Source organism: Gekko japonicus, unplaced genomic scaffold (genome assembly GCF_001447785.1).
Source record: "Gekko japonicus isolate JY-2015 unplaced genomic scaffold, Gekko_japonicus_V1.1 scaffold272, whole genome shotgun sequence".
Taxonomy (NCBI): domain Eukaryota; kingdom Metazoa; phylum Chordata; class Lepidosauria; order Squamata; family Gekkonidae; genus Gekko; species Gekko japonicus.
In genome coordinates, this window is record NW_015161413.1 from 1,008,739 (window position 1) to 1,025,771 (window position 17,033).

Below are 17,033 nucleotides of genomic sequence, written 5' to 3' on the forward strand. Positions count from 1 at the left end.
GAGTAATGCAGTCTGTTCTGCATCTTTGGCATGCTACCATTTCTTTCCCAACTTATTCTCTTGCATCCGTGAACCAAACATAAGTCACATGCGGGTGGTCCAAGTCTGTAGAAATATATGATGGTGTCAAAAAGGGGTGGGGGAGTTATGAGTGAAGTCTAGAAATAGAAATGAATTTAGCTGAATTAAAATTTAGGATAGAATGACATCTGGAACACTTAGTGTTAGCTAACAGGATGATTAAAATTAATTCTAGTTTAGAACAACAGAATTATAATTAATTCTATAACTATAAATGGCTGTATCTATTGGCATACTCACCTGTGAAGCCTGTAGGCTTAATGCAGACATGTTTGCCTGAGGTGCCCTGCTCTGATAGGATTAAAAAATTGTTAATGAGAAGCAGTAATTTACACATCCTTCTCACCCACTACTGATGGAAGCTGCCACTGTATCTTTTTTGAACAAGCTCATTGGCATTTACATTGCTTATGTGCACAGACCACTCACATGAGCAAACAAAGGTAAGTATTCACAGTATGTCTGTTCTTAAATGAAACAGCAGTGCACTGTAATGATCCATATTTTGACACAGCGTTAACCAGTCCTGTGTGTTGTCATGCCAATACTGTTGTATGCCTGCTGAGAATGAATTATAATGGCACGGAATGGGAAACCATAGTAATCTGCGATTCCTGTTTCATTTAGGTAGCCTTGCAGTAAGTGCAAGGGTGGGATAGTTCCTATTCCTGTCTGTGTAGATATGTTGTTTTCAAGATTGTGTGCGCTGCATGGTATTTGTGCTGCTTGATGTTACTTATGTGGCTACTGTCAGCTACTCCCAAGTCCTAAGACTACCAGCTGCCTCATAAAAATTGATGAGGTATCCTTGCAAATGGGAGGTGTGTTAGACGTCTTCTGTTTATCAGCAAGTGAACAGCTGTTTCCATGGAAACGGACGTAGCAAACACCAACAAAGATTTTAGGACTCCTATTTTCAGAGGCTGAGATTTGTAAGTGCTGTTCCTTCTATGGGTTTGGAGGATTCCAGCATGATGTATTGAGAAAAGGTCTGTTATTAAAAATTTCTTAAAAGCCTTCTGTTTCTTCTTCCTCACAATGGCCAAAGATAATTAAAGCAGTCTAATGGGTTCTCTAGTCATCCATAGCTAACAGCTTGCCTGGTCTCTTAATGCCCACTTCATAAACATTTATGTGGAAGGGTTGGGGGGAAGCATAATGCCACAGATATAGAGCTTAATGTGAGAAAAGCAAGATTTAGAATTCTATCACTCCAGATGAATGGCACTAAATGTATACATGTTTGTGTTGCAGATGTTTGTGGCTTGTTACTGTTACACATACCTCAATTTACCTATATCTTTCCCCCTCCTTTGAGATACAGTTACTATGAAAATGTCAACAGGACTGGCCAATTGTGAAATATGTCACTTTTTAAATCACTGTGCTATGAATAACATGCAAAAATGCTAATTTACAAATAGAAATCAGGCGGTCAGGTTAATATTATGAAATTTCACACAGGTTCTGAAATGTGTATCACACAGGGAGGAATTTCAGACAGGCAATATATTCTGGTTCAGGAACAGGTCCCAAATGGTTTCTGGTCTGACATTTGAGACAGAACTGTTTTGGAACCGGTTCCCTACTGGAATATATTTGTACTTTCACACACAAACGCTTCTGTCCCGTTTAGGAAACGGGGCTGAACGGTTTTACCTGTAAACCACTTCCAAGTAGTCTTCAGTTTCTTCTCCCGGATCTGAAACGCTTTTTTCCACCATTTTTTGCCCGCGCAGGCGATCTCCACCTTTTTAAAAAACTTTAGAGTGCTATAGCGCTATAACACAACAGCAAAACAGCAACCACATTGGAATGCCTGGAGTGTTGTGTTATGGCGCTCTAAAGCGAACGTTAAAAAAAAAGCCGGAGATCGCCCGCATGGATGAAAAACAAAAGGAAAAAGCGGGGAAAAGCTGTGCAGTCTGAAATGGCAAACTGCTTCAGATCCAGCTGTTTATCGGTAGGGGAAAGCCATGTGTGAAATGGCAGCCCTATACCGGTTTACTCCACAACGGATTAACACCGGCTTCAAACTGGCTTAAAAAGGGTAATGTGAAATTCCTCAGGTTCTTTTCCTAGTTGAACCTTATGATACAGTAGAAGACTTTCAGTTCTAACTGACTGACATAGATCATTTCAAGCAAAAAAAAAAATACTCCATTATATGAGGGATCAGTCAGACTGAATTTTTCACTTATTTGTGGCTGTATTCAGATGTTAAAAAAACCCTGTGGTCTCCTGTTTCTAGAATGAGCCTTGGGTAGCTTTCAGGGTAGCTTGAGTCTTAAATGGATTCAAGTAACTGTTTAGGATTGCACTGTAAGTCTGACTTCTAAACAGATAGCTTTTGTGGTTTGACAGAAGCTGCAAATTATGGTTTGTTATAAACCAAGAATACTTTAACTTCTGAACTATGTGTAAAGGAGGGGCAGCATGTGAACATGATGACTTATGAGACTCATTCAACATTATGACAAATTGTGGCTTGTCCTTACATCTGAATGCTCACTTTCAATTTTTCTTTTTTAAAATCTCAAAATAAGATTACTCTGTTGCTGATATATACAACAATATACATGATAGTTAATGCATTAATTATCCAAGGGATGACTCTAATAATTTATGTGGCTGAATGTTCATCTTAGATTTCATGCAAAGCTCCAGAAGTCTGCTGAAAATAGGTTTGAGACAGAAAATGCCCATTCACGAGAGAGAGAAACTATATCTTACCAACACTATACCATCTCTTGACTTTAGACTGGAATGAACTTTAGGAATGGCTGTGCAGGCTGTGAGTCATAGATTGGACTCAGATTGGTTTGTCTCAAAGGATGGAGACTAAGGCTGCAAACTTCAGAACACTTTCCATGGAATGAGCCCCACTGGCTAAAATGAGACTTATTCTGAATAGACCTAAGTCAGATGAATGTATGGGAGGATATAATGTATGTGAGGGGAACTGCAGTCTTGTGTTTCGAAACAGAGGGGTGTGGGTATTCTCTCTTCTGCCCCATTTATTTAGCAAAGTAATTTCCCTTGCCCTTCCACCCAGTCTCCTTCTGTTAATTAATTAATTTCTATTTATGTTTAGACTTATACCTTACCTCTCCCATGGGTCACAGGGCTTGGGATGGCTCATGATATCCAATACATAATCTAAATAAAGTTAAAGCAAACTACAAAAACATTATAAAAGCATTATAAAACATTATACCACAAAACATTATATAGGGTGCTATAAAACAGCACCCTAGCTCAAGCAGCAGAATAAAACATAATCATTTGGCACCCAATAACCAACACCCCAGATTGTTGTAAAAATACAGGCAGCACTACTAATAGGTGGTAGAAAACTGGCCTCGACTGTCTTCATCGGAAAGCCTGGCAGAACAACTCCGTCTTACAGGCCTTATGGAATCTAGAAATATCCTCCAGGGCCCGAATGTCATCTGGCAGAGAGTTCCACCAGGCCTGCACCACTATACAAAAGGTTCTTTTCCTCATTGAGGACAGTTGAGTCACCTGTGGGCCGAGCACCACCAACAGACCACATGAGGAAGAATGAAGCATTGTTGGGGGGGGGGGTACAGAGAGAGGTGATCCCGTAGGTATGAAGGTCCCAGACTGTTCTAGTACGCCTTGTCTCACCCATGGAGAGAGATAAAGGGTTTGTCTCCCAGGACACAGTAGTTATATTGAGAAGAAGTGATGAGAAGTGAGAATGGTCTTTCCAAGGAAGCTGGAGGTGTGGGTGGGTTGAGAAGAGTGGTGGTGAATTCTGCCTCTCTCTGTCTGAGGCTGGGTGTGTGTGAGCCCCCGTCCATTTTGACCCTTGCTAGGAGCTCTAGTAATTGACCACCACCTGTCATGAATAAGGGAAAATCCCTGGTGTTTTCCAGTTAGGGGAGCAGAACATATGTGAATGCTATGTTTACATAAATGAATAGGCAGTGTGTGAAGATGAATTCCTTTCAATGAAATGTTGTGGTTCCGCCCTTGAATCCACTGAAAAAGGAAAGCTTTAACAGTAGATCATGTTCTAAATAACTTGGTAGTATAAATGTTTCATCCTGAATAATTTGCAGCACCTGCCTAACATTATTTTCTTAGGCATTTTTGCAGGCAACTGACATTGTCACTTTGCTTTGTAGTTTTTAAAAAAATCCTCTGGAAAGCGATTGTCTTGACTGTTATGTACAGCTGAGAATTGAGACTGTTGTTGACAGGAGCAGTGCAGACTTGCCTTGGATATGTAGTTGGCTCAGTCTCTGCCAGAAGCAGTCTTTGTTAAGCGGCACAGCTTTCTTTGAACAGAAAAGCCTTTGACGATCTGCCTTTGACGTGATTTGTTTACAGCCACCAATGGTGGTTGTACACAATGGGAGATTGAGAAGACAGCCAAAAAGAGTCCAGGCAGGAACATGGCACATCTTCTGTTTGCAGATACGTAAATTAGATAATCACAGGATCGTGTGATGACTCCCTACACATGAATTTTTGGGGAAGGGAAGCAGAATGTGATTACAGGACACATGCTTTGTGTTTTGATGACTGCATTAAAAGTCTCAATGGAATAATGCTCATTGGCTGTGAGCGATGTCTTTAAAGAAGAAGTCACAGAGCTTGTGGGGGAGGGCAGAGAAAATAATCCTAGTGTTTAACTGTATGTGCATCGTTAGTTTAAGGAGGCAGGAGGATGGCTGTGTTGGATGGATTTCCTGTAAGAAGCAGGACTTCTATTTTGAAGTGGGGTAGCAGCTGTTGCTTATTGCAGTATAGAACTGCAGTTCTGACTGGGTCACACAGTGGTCTGTCTGTCTTCACGCTGCACTGGATTGAGAGTGGCGCAGGCACATATAGTCTCTCGGAGATTGTGGTTGAATCATTTGGAAAACCTAGCAGCGTTTCAGCTGTGTAATGGCTGTCGGGGATGGTGAGTACATTTTTTTAAAAAAACAGGCTTGGTTACATTGAAACAACCTTGCCATGTAAAAAAACGGCAATCGTATTTTGTAGTGTGTCATAATAGCTGATCTTATTTTAATCTTAGTATTGGACATTCAAATTGTGTTTAAGCTACAGAAAAAATATATTGTAAATATAGTGCCTTGCAACCATGTGTCCTGGGCTGCTTGTGGCTTTGTCTGGTAAGAGGACATGTCATTGGTGTTCAGATAATAAGAATGTCTGCACTTAATCAGGAGAAGGCAGCATATATAGTAATTAAAGGTTTCTAAGCAAGGTGGGATGGTAGTAAGTACTTTTTTAAAGTCCTGGTGTGTCTAACTGATGGCTTCGTATTTGAATGTTAGTATGTACTGTTAGCATTGTGCAGAGATGGCCGTTTGCCTAGGGGTTTCTGTAGTCATTAAAAGAACTTAATTTTAGAAAAACTTGAATTATAGTGGCAATATAATCATGCACAATCTTGGAGCTGTCTTGGAGAACAGGCATTTTTAATGTCTGATGGGTACAAGTTGGTCAGGTCAGGAACTGCCCAGTAGAGTTGTCTGAGTTGTACAGAATTTAATACTATTAATAATTAGTGCATATCAAGTTTAAATTATCTAGGTCACTAAACATGAACTAAAAAATAAGGTACAGGTGTATTTCTACAGAAATAACTAAAATGTGTGAAGAAAAAATACACCAGAGATACCTACAGTTATCCATACCAGGAAAATCTGTATTAAATCAGATGTTGCTGAGATGTAGACAGTGCTCTAATCTATTGAAAATTCGGTAATAGCTGAGGAGTATTTTATAGTCATAAGGCTGTTGCATAATCATGAAACACTGATATGTTTGTACTCCTCTACAGTTGGTTTGACAAAACTGCAATAACAGTAATTGGACTGAAAACTGCATATTATTGTCTTTTCATAAATTCATGTCTGTCCATATGGTTAAAATGATTCTAAGAATGAGTTTTCTCCATTTAATAGGCTAGCAAAACTTCTTGGATTCTTTCCTTTACTGTCCAATCAAAAAAGGTCTGTCTTTGTAGTGTGTCAGTTTGACTATGAAGTTGTCAGCTGTTCAGTTAACCATAATAATTGTTACCAGGGGTCTTGTTGTAGAAAAAGAGCTGCCGGAGCTCATTAGCATAACTCATTAGCATAACTTATTTGCATATGCCACGCCCCCTGACATCACCGGAAGTGACAGAAGGCCACACCCCCTGACATCACCGGAAGTGTGTCAGAAGGCCCGGCTACTTACCCTCCTGCTTCATCCTCATTCCCAAACGGAATGAGGATCGAAGCAGAGGGCGGGGTAAAGAAGGGGGCGGGGCTTCACCACGTGACCGCCCCGCCCCCTAGAGGTTCTCTTCCGGAGCTCCGTACCTGAGAGCTCCCCCCCGACTAGAGCCCTGATTGTTACTATGACATATATTAACATTAAATATTCCTGTGTCTGTTTTTACAAACAGGAAAAACCCCTTTGATAAAGTGTGTTTGTATTTTTTCTCTTGTATGTTTAGAGGATGTTGGGAGTGCAACTAGACTAAATAGTTTAATTAAGAATAGTACATAAGGTACCTTTTAAATACACTTCCTTGTGGCATCATTTTTGGGTGTTTACTCAAGACTGTTTGATTTCACTTCAGGAGTAGTAGTTTTGAAGTATGTTTGAATTATCATCTATCTTGTGCAAGGTTTTTCATAACTTTGTGATGGTGGTTATAAAAACTATTTTGTCATTAGCAAAAGTATTCAAACACAATACTGTTCTAGAAGGCAGCTGACACTGGTATGGAGGAGCTTTGAGTAAAATGTCAGATATAATTAGAAATGTGTAGGATGATATGGCAATTTTCTTTCTTAAATCTCCTGTTCAACACAGCTAGGAAAAATCCAGCCTCTCTACTGAACAGTGTTACAATAAAAATAATTGAAAATAATAATGTATATATAAAAAAAATAAAAATAAATATATTGTGGATAACCGGTTTTGTGGATGTTCTAAAGATATTAAGGTAAAGGTAAAGGTTTCCCTTGCTCAAAAGCCAGTCGAATATGACTCTAGGGAGTGGTGCTCATCTCAGTTTCCAAGCTGAAGAGCCAGCGCTGTCCACACCTTAAAAAAGATATTATAGCTTTGGAAAAAGTGAAAGAGGTACTTTTCTCCCTTTCTCACAGTATAAGAACTCGTGGGCACTCCATGAAATTGCTGAGCAGTCGGGTTAGAACGGATAAAAGGAAGTACTTATTCACCCAATGAGTGATTAACACATGGAATTCACTGCCACAGGAAGTGGTGGCGGCTACAAGTATGAACAGCTTCAAAAGGGAATTAGATAAGCATATGGAACAGAGGTCCATCAGTGGCTATTAGCGACAAGGTATAGATAGGGGCTCTGGGGCAAGTGATGCTCTGACTTCTTGGTGCTTGGGGGGGGGTCAACAGTGGGAGGGCTTCTAATGTCCTGGCCCCACTGGTGGACCTCCTGATGGCACCTGGTATTTCTGGCCACTGTGTGACACAGAGTGTTGGACTGGATGGGCCTTTGGCCTGATCCAACATTGGTGTCTCTTATGTTCTTAAAGACGTTTCCATGGTCATGTGGCCGGGATGACTAAACGCCAAGATGCATGGAACACCGTTAGTTTCCCACCGAAGCACTACCTATTTATCTACTTGCAATTTCTTGTTTTCGAACTGCTAGGTTGGCAGAAGCTGGGGCCAGAGACGGGAGCTCACTCTGTCACACAGCACTCAGGTCTCAAATTGCGAACTACAGATCTTCCGGTCTGCAGCTCAGCGTCTTAACCTCTGAGCCACCGCAGCCCTAAAGATATTATTCTTTATTTAAAACATGGAATTAGAAACTTTTATCAGATGAATGTAACAAAATTTTAGTTTTCAAATTATCTTTTCAGAAAAAGTGGAATTCACTCTTAGTAGAGAAATGCTAATACAAAAACTTGTGTATTTAACTATGCATCTTTATTCAGTGATCTTTTTACTAACTACACAAAGAATACAAAGGTCACTGAACTCCATTTAGATATAGATATATCTCCAAATTTCCAAAGCTTTCCGCATCTTTCATTACAGTTAGCATTATGACATGTACTAATGCTGCTACTCTGAAATTCTCATCCTTCTCTCTTTCAAAATAGGCCTGAAATTGCCTTAAGAGATTTCAAAGTTCTGTTTTTTCTTTTACTTTTTTACTGTTTGAGAATCTGTAGCTAAATTCTCAAACCGTATTCTGGAAGTGTGGAGGGGGAAAGTGGTCAAGAACAGTTCTTGGCAGTGGATTTCCCCCCCTTTCTTATGAGCTACTTCTTGAAGAGGATAATGTTATATCCCCTGTTAACAAGATTAGGGCTTCCAAGCAATAGCCAGCATAATTACTGTGCACTGCTATCATGTAGGGCACAAGATCATACTGTGTGTTGTTTAATTTAGAGATGGATAAGAATGTTGCTGTTTTGCTGGAAACTTTTTAAAACCAGCATGCTTGCTCAAACTTCAACAGTTATTGGTACCATTTTAAAAGTAGGATCAGTGTAGATTTCTTAAGGTCTTAACTTGCTTAATTCCCAGTAATGAGTAAAATTTAAAATGAAGTTATTTGTTACTAAAAAGATTGGCTTACATCTTGTGGTATCCCAGGCAAATGAAGTCAGGGATGGGGGACACTTAGCAAAACATTTTATGCACTTACACTTTGCGTGAATAAAACTGTTGAATTTTAAATGTGTGAAACGGAACTTTAAACTTATGACACTGAACTATAATTACAGTTTATACTCTTTTGGACGATATAATGCTAGAGCATATGAGAAGTTTGGGTTTTCTTGCTGTCCCTTGAAATCTCTTGAATTTAGGCGGAGGGGCTTAATTTTTAATCAAATTCAGTTCTCCCTCATTTTTAAAGCTTCCAGATTTCAGTGATCTTCTTTTGGATGGAGGCAATTTAAAGGGATGTCACTTCTGAGAATAGGGATGGGATTTCAAGAAGAGAACAAAACTTGAAGGTGTATATTAAGAATACCTATGGAATTGCAAGATGTTAGGTGGTATTATTAAGAAACTGCTAAAGCAGCACTGTAGTTGTTTAGAAGGCAGAGCTGAAGAATCACCTGCTTTGTTTGCATACTTCTAAGACATTGACTAGAACTGTGCATCTGACAGCTCTAACATGTACATTTCTCTGTATAGCTGAATTCAGACAACTACGCATGCCATCAGTTGGAAGCTCAGAATTTAGCCATGGACTGAAAGGTTTATGGTATATGGCTTCCCTGTATTTTTATTTTAGTGGTAGTTTGCCATGATAGCTGAATTAATACTTGCCCTCCAGACTGGCAATTTATCGCAAGCTGTGATTTCTAATTCTGATTTGGAGTTTAGCCACTAACCCTAGATTGTTTGTTTTATGGTATGGTGAAGTATTTAGTGTTAACATAAGAGGAGGGAAAAGAGAGTGTGCAGGTGTCCAAAGGAAGCCACTGTTTGTGTTTATATTTCCTCTCCAGGCAGGAATGTTTTATCAACTACTTATTTATGGGTTTGTTTAAAGTATTAATTCCACCTTATCTGGCATTATGATGTGATGGATAGCCTCATTCTGCCCTCCAGGCATCAAAACAAATCCCTGCCAATGGAGGTGGGGGTGGTGGTATACAGATACTCAGCAACCTCAGCCAGTGAGAGGATGTGGAATTTTGGGAGGGAGGCAGGAAAGACTCAGGAAAATGGAAAATCTCTCATCACCTCATGTGGGTCTTGGGAAAGTGACAGGGGAAACTACCAGAAAAATAGGTAGTTGGACATCTCCAGGTGAAGAAGAAAGATCTCAGAGATCCCATTGTTCCAAGAAGCTGAGGTTCTGGATTTTAGGGAGAAGTTCCAAGTAAAATCCTTCACGCTCTTTTCCTCACAGCCTGTTATTTTGGTAACACTATGGGTGTGTGAAATTGTAACTTTTCTAAAACTGGGCTTCTGTTCTCCTTTGCTGTTCATAGCTGTCCATAGCTGATACCTTGTTGCATTCCTTCACTTATCCACTAAACCACTAAGCATAAGCCCTTCTAAGAAAGAGACAATGAACTTATTTCTCTTGTCCGGCACGGTTATTCATTAACACTGCCTCACTGATTAATTGCAACCCATGTCATAGTATAACTACTAAAACTAGTAAAATGCATTGATGACACAAGTTGGTAGAATAAGGCCCCCATCCTTAACTATGTCCTGGTGAAAGGACATAGTACCAACTGTTACCATGACTTGGGAATATACAAACTGTACCCCGAAATAAAATAATGTAGGGGAGGTGTTATTTATCAGTTTCCATGAAGCAGTTTTTGTTTTGTTTTGTTTTTAAATTTGCATGCTAGGTAGTGGAATACAAAAAAACCTAAGTGCTTTTTTGAGAGTAACAATTCCTACTTCTTGAAATTCAGTCTTTGGGAGAAGACTTTACAGGCTTCATAGTTCCAAGCTGTTTTTATCTTTGGCATACAAGCAGAGGCATGCAATGAAGTTGCCAGTTGTTACGGTGATTTTTTTTTTAATGATGTGTGGGCACTGGTCCATTTTGAACTGGACCGAGACCAACCGTTTATTTCAGTTAGAGTACTTCTTCCAGCCTCTTTATGAATTACGTTTTTAAGTATTTCACAAAGAAAGGAATGTGCTTTGCTAAATTTGTTATTACAATTTTGAATCTCTTTATGCAGCTTTATATCACAAAGTGTTTAATCTTTAGCACATTTTGACACTAGTGTTCAGTGGCTGGGTGATCAGAAATAAAGCCCTTATGTTGGGATGGGGACTGTTGCTGAGATCTTACTTGTTAAGATGTAGACAGCAGAACTCCATAGCGTCTTGTGGAGCTTGTCACAGTCCTTGTGGTTAAATAGTTGGCTATAACATTCATTCCACCACAAGAAAAAAAACACCCCTTATTATTTAGTTTTTATAAGAAAACTTAATTGTGGATTCAGATTGACAAATATAATTGATATGACGTCTTGGGAATTCTCTGTGAGTAGCTCTGTTAGATTTGAGTCTAGTAGCAGCACCATAACGATCAGCAAGAGTTTCAGTGGATCAGCTTTCGAGAGTCAAAGCTATGGACAAATTAATGTTTCCCTAACAGCTAAGGAACCAAAATCTTGTGGTAAAAGTCATTTTGACCACATCAGTAAAATCACTGTATTTATTATATTTGTATCCCACCCTCCCCGCTTTCGGTGGGCTCAGGGTGGCTAACAACATAGGTATAAATAGATGCATTAAAACTCCAATATATATACTAAAACTAACATTCCATTAAAATTACAATATAAACTATAAATACACTACACACATAGCTATAAAACAGATGGTGGCATACAGTCATCATTAGAACAGCTCCTCCCAGGCTGTTTATCATCTGGCTGCTGGTGGTATTGATGTTAAGGCTAGGTTGGTGGTGGTATTAATATTAGGGCTAGGGCCATGATGTCAAGGCGGCACCCTACTTGAAAGCCTGGCAGAAGAGCTCCGTTTTACAGGCCCTGTGGAACTGCAGAAGGTCCCGCAGTGCCCTGATGTCATCTAGGAGCTCATTCCACCAGTGAGGGGCCACCACGGAAAAGGCCCTGGCCCTCGTTATGGCCAACCTGGCCTCTTTCAGGCCTGGAAGGACCAGGCGTTTTTGGGATCCAGATCTTAATGCTCTCTGGGCCACATATGGGGAAAGGCGGTCCCTTAGGTAGATAGGTCCCCAGCCATATAGGGCTTTAAAGGTATAGTATAGTGAAAGAACTGGACTTTGAAGATATAAGCTGTTATGAGTTTAGGTCACATCCAGCCAGCTTGCTTGTTCACCTTTAAAGCTATAATACTAGGGTTTTATGTTTTAGCACTTTTGTATGTTAGGCCTTTGCCCTAAGATCATTCATGGATTGCCTTATGCCTAGAGGCAAGCCTTAGCATTATCTGAACTGTTCAGCATACGTACTGTCAGTGTATTCTGCTCACTCTTCCACAGTTTCAGTGCAGATATGCCTCTCATTACATACAGTGCCCTTCATTCTACATGATCCTCTGAAACTATGAAGTTCTTCCCCCAGGGATCTGTCCTCTTGTATCAGTGTCTTCTGATAGCAGATGAAGACAATTTTTCTTTTGATTAACAGTCCCTCAATAATCCCTCCTTCCTGCCTTATGCTTTTATTTGCTGTATTGTGTTTTATAAAATTATTTCTAGCTCTGGTTTTTAACTGGTTTTATGATATATTTTTATTATGCTCTTTTGATTGTTAGTTGCATTGGTGGCCCTGATTGGCAGAAAGGCCAAATATAAATGTTGTAATTTTTTTAAGTAAACTGTTAATTAGCATGATCAGATTGCATCAGCCTGCCTAGCAGTTTGAAAGCCAAGTAACACCTATCGGCGAGTAGATAAATGGGTACCCACCCTTAGTAGGGTGGGGGGCACCCTCCTCCTCCCATGGAGGTGTGTGGAGAAGCAGCAGCGGCGATGGCGATGGCGAGAACGGCGGCTACAGCGGAGCAGCGGCGGCAGACGATCAGAGGAGGAGGCGGCGGCAAGTGACGGTAGCTGAGCTGAAGGCGGCAAGCGGCGGCAGCAGAGCCAGAAGGGGACTGACCCCTGGTGGCCAGCAACGGAAGAGCAGGGCAGCTGCCGTCGACGGAGGATGGAGGTGCAGTGATGTCATCTGGAGGCGCGCGGAGCCGAAAGGACATAGCGGGGCTGAGGACGACGTTGCTGGCGATCCAGCCATCCGCCTGTCTGCCTAAGCACTGGGACATCTCACAGCCGAATGAAGAAGCCGAGCCGAGCTGGGAAAAAGTGAACAACACCGAGCCTCCACCAGGGTGCTGGTAGGCAGCCCCCCCCCCTTGAATTGATGTGGCCGTAGTTAGGGTTGATATAGGTGACTAGCACCCAAGAACTGTAAACCGCCCAGAGACCCCTACGGGGGTTAGGGCGGTATATCAAGTTGAATGATAAATAAATAAATAAATATAAATATACTGCTTCATAGATCAGCTCGCTAATATGTTTAGTTTTACCTCAGTTCTTGAATTATCTTACCTCTCCGCAGTATATATTTTAAGTAGGTGCTACATGGGGAATAAAGATGTGTTCTCAGGGATGTAGCCAGCGGTGGGGCTTTAGGGGCTGAGCCCCCTATCAAATAGGAGGAGCACCAGCCAGCGAGTTGGCTGTCGGAGAGCTCTCCGAGATAGGCAGAGAAGGAAGCAGAGGGGCTGGCATCAGCCTGAGGGGGAGGCAGGGAAATGGCTAGGGGGAGGGAAAAATCCAACATTGCCACCCAAACCGTCACTCCCTTCCTTGCCAGCTCCAGTCCTACCACTACCATGCTTTCATTTAGCTGGAGCGCTCTTCCATTGGCTGTTTCCCATGTCGAGGCTCCTCCCTTTCCCCTCCTCCACCACTGCCCTCCCATCCACCCAGGCTGAGCGCACTCACACAGGCTAGACAAGGCAACAGCACATGCATAGCCATTTGGGTGCACCCTCTGAGGGATTGAGCCGCTGTAGAAACAGCAAGTGAGTTTTGGATGGGGCGGCCGTGCTGAGTTTGTGCATGCATGCTTGCCGGGGGGGGGCGGACACTGACATTGGGGGAGAGGGTCTTCTTGCAGGGAGGATGGAGATGAGTACTCCTCTTGGGGAGAGCTAGAAGGAAAGTTGGGAATTGAAAGCAGGAAAGATTAAAAGGCTCTGTGTGTAGTCTGATTTTGTAAAAGAGTATCTAGGCTTTTTTGTGACATCTAGTCCTGGGAGTGACTAGAGGTTTCTGTAACTGCATAGAACATAATAAAAAGGAAAGGAGTTCAGGAAAGAAAGAGGAAAAAGACAAATTGAAATACCAGCTCTTGGATAACTTGTATTCCTACTCAGTAATGACCAGATGGAATGGGGAGGGGAGGAGTCAATGGGCCATCTGATCCTAGGCAGGCTGATGCAAGGACCTCACTATCATACCTTTATGCTTCTTCTCCCAAAAATGATGCTTGTTTGGCTCAGAGAAAAATGCTGTCTGATGACTTGCTTCAGAATACACACGTATTGTATACTTAAAAGCTGTGAGTCTCCTTAGGGGTAATGGTTAACCAATGTAGTTTGTGGCAGTAGGGCATGTGACTGTTTACATCTTATGTACCAATTTCTAATAGTGGCTGTGAACCTGAACAGCTACCAACTGCATGCGATTTCTTGTGACATAATTCATACTAATGCTTAACCCTGGCTCCAGAGTATGTTCTTGCAGGCATGTGATACAGCAACTGTGCTGAAGCAAATCAAACCTGGGTTTAGATGGAAAACATCCTACAAATCTTGTGGATGCTGCCTTTAGTTCTGCAGAAGGACTGATATCTAAATGCAGTAAAATGCTGAAAAAACATGTGGGTGTATATATGCATTTTTGGAATTCTTATGCTCTCACAAAAAGCTTTATGCACATGTACTCACAGCGAGGGACTGAGAATCCACTGGCTTCTTGTACTGCATACTAATTTACCACAAATATTTGGTGTCACTGTCTCACTTTGCACTGGATAAATTATCTATTGTGTGAGTATGCTGCCTTTCTTCCTCGGATCTCAGGACAGTGCTGTTACCTATTTCAGTAACGTTAGGAGCTTCCCATATGCTGTTTCTCACATGTGTTCGATGGCTTTGAATTGAATCCCAGCAATTTGTGAGTGCAAGGTTCACTGATGATTCCTCCATATCTCTCCTCCAAGCAGCCCCACCCTGCCTCAGGAAAGCTGGTTCCTAGAGTTGCAGGTCCTGCAGGGACTTAATAGCCACATGGATCATCTTGAAGAAGGGGAAGAGAGTGTGTGAAATGGTTACTTATTCTGCAGGCGTTAATTTCCCTGTTGCCAGAGGCAGGAGAGCAATTTTGCTCCTTTCTCAGTGCAGCTTCCCTGACCTGTGTGGCTACTGGCATCATCTTTCCTGGGGTCAGAGGGTAACGCTGGATGGATTTGCACCAATTGCAGAGTCCAACAATAGTTTTCTCAGAAGTCTTTCTTAAGGGCTTTTGCTATATGTGCACCATTGACTTGGAGGTAAGAAACTATAAGTAATGATCATTAAGAGTCTTGCTGCCTGAAAAGACCAGGTGACATCCCTTGCCATGGTATAGTTCTAAAAGGTTGGGGAAAGGGTCTAAATTAATATTGTGTTTAAAAGGAAGTTTATATTTAATTATATGAGTGACATAAGAATAGTGAAGTGTGGTAAATGTATTCTCTTCATATTTGTAAGTTGCTTCTAGCAGTAACTCTGAGTTCATATTTATTATGACATTTTAAAACATTAACACTTGTAAGAAAAGTGTAATTTTATCTCTTGTTCACCCATTTTAATGCTGCTTAGTTTGCTTGGTCTTGAACAAGGCCATGGCTGTAGTACTTTTCTTGTTAATGTACAAGGTAAACTTAGATATCCTCTATATATGATGTTGTAAACATTTTGCAATTAATAAAGTAAGTTGCATTATAAACAGTATCGATCATTTTGACTGAATTAGAAACTCAGTCATTCTTACCATTTGCACAGTGTTCTGGTTATTGGTGCAGTTGCTGTACCATTATTGTTTTGTGGTATTATCCAGGTTTCACCATGTGAGGCTGTGTGTGTGTGTGTGTGTGGTGGACCCAATGCTCAGAAGTGGCTTCATATGTACATTTTTATAATTTGCACTCCTCAATTGTAGTTTGAAGCAGGCTCTTCTGCCCCTGAAAGTTGCTATGTGCTCATTATTTAAGTCAAGACAATTATACATTTCTGTGTCACTCTTGCACCTATGCAATCTGCATTGGTCAGGGTGCTTAAAGGCAGTATCCTTTTGGTACATGTGCACCGATTGCTGAAATTGACGAACTCTTTAAAATGGGTATATAAATTTATAAAACAGTACTCTGGCTTCCGGTTGATGGCGGCGTGCTAGCAGACTCACCTCCTGGACCTCCCGGGGGTGAAGCTGCGCTCCAGCAGAAGGAGGGGGTGCGCAGGATCGTCACCCCCCCAGGGACCCGGTTGAAGGGGCTCTGGCCATGGGACTCTCAAGAGGTTGCCTCTTCGCCGGCGCGATGCCGGCGAATTGAGACGCTTCTCCGTCCCGACGGTTCTTCATGCTGTGAGACCGAATGGAACTAAGTGACGCCGACCAGGGCAAGTGCAGGAGATCGAGCGTAAGAAACGAAGCTAAAACAAGGTCTACAGACCAATTATGAACGTGAGTTCAATTAAAGCGATCGGTTAAAGTGAAAAAGAAAGCTCCCCATCCATGCGGAACAGAAAGTGAGGCGAGCGGGGGAGGGACGCCTCCCATGCGCATAAACTTTTAAGCGAATCGGAGCGGGGGAGCAGAAGAGAAAGTGGTTATAACTGTAGAGAGAGACTTACCAAGGCGAGTTTGAGCGTTTAAGCGCATATTCAGAGACTTTCAAAACTTTTGCAAAAGTAAACAATCCAAAAAGATGGCGGGGAAGAGGACAGAGAAAGAGAAACTGTTAAAAGCGAAAGGAACTGAGAGTTCAAGGCCGGAAGCAACCAACGAGCTGGCAAAGACATTGATGGAATCCATACGCCCCCTACTGGATCAGATGAATAATCTCAGGGAGCAGCTGTGAACAATGAATCAATGTATCATCACTCAGCAAACACAGTTGAATGACACTCTTAAAATGATGAATCAAACAGCTGAGAAGGTGAAAGAAGTGGACGCCACTGCCCAAAGGGTGAAGAAGAAAGTACAAAAACTGGAAAAGAAGCAAATCTCCACAGAAGATCAGCTATTACAGCTACAAATGGAAAAAGCCAATTTGATTCTTCGCTTCCAGAGAATTCCAGCGACTAAGGGAGAGAATCTGAAGGAAATGATGAGTGAATTACTGGCCCCAGTGACAGATATGAAGGTGGAATCTTTGCTGAGC

General features: G+C 41.5%; 1 protein-coding gene across 11 annotated transcripts in view; it reads left to right on the forward strand.

The window, feature by feature from the left end:
- CLASP2 (cytoplasmic linker associated protein 2) overlaps window positions 1-17,033 on the forward strand; it is a 151,365-nt gene that overhangs the window by 46,918 nt on the left and 87,414 nt on the right. For 10 of the 11 annotated variants that reach the window (XM_015427303.1, XM_015427344.1, XM_015427362.1 and 7 more), the window contains exon 1: window positions 4,992-5,017. The exons of the other annotated variant lie outside the window; for it this stretch is intronic. In XM_015427303.1, coding sequence (XP_015282789.1) covers window positions 5,002-5,017 — 16 coding nt within the window. In that variant the 5' untranslated portion in view covers window positions 4,992-5,001. Of the gene's footprint in view, window positions 1-4,991; window positions 5,018-17,033 lie in introns of those variants that run through there. 11 annotated transcript variants of the gene reach the window in all.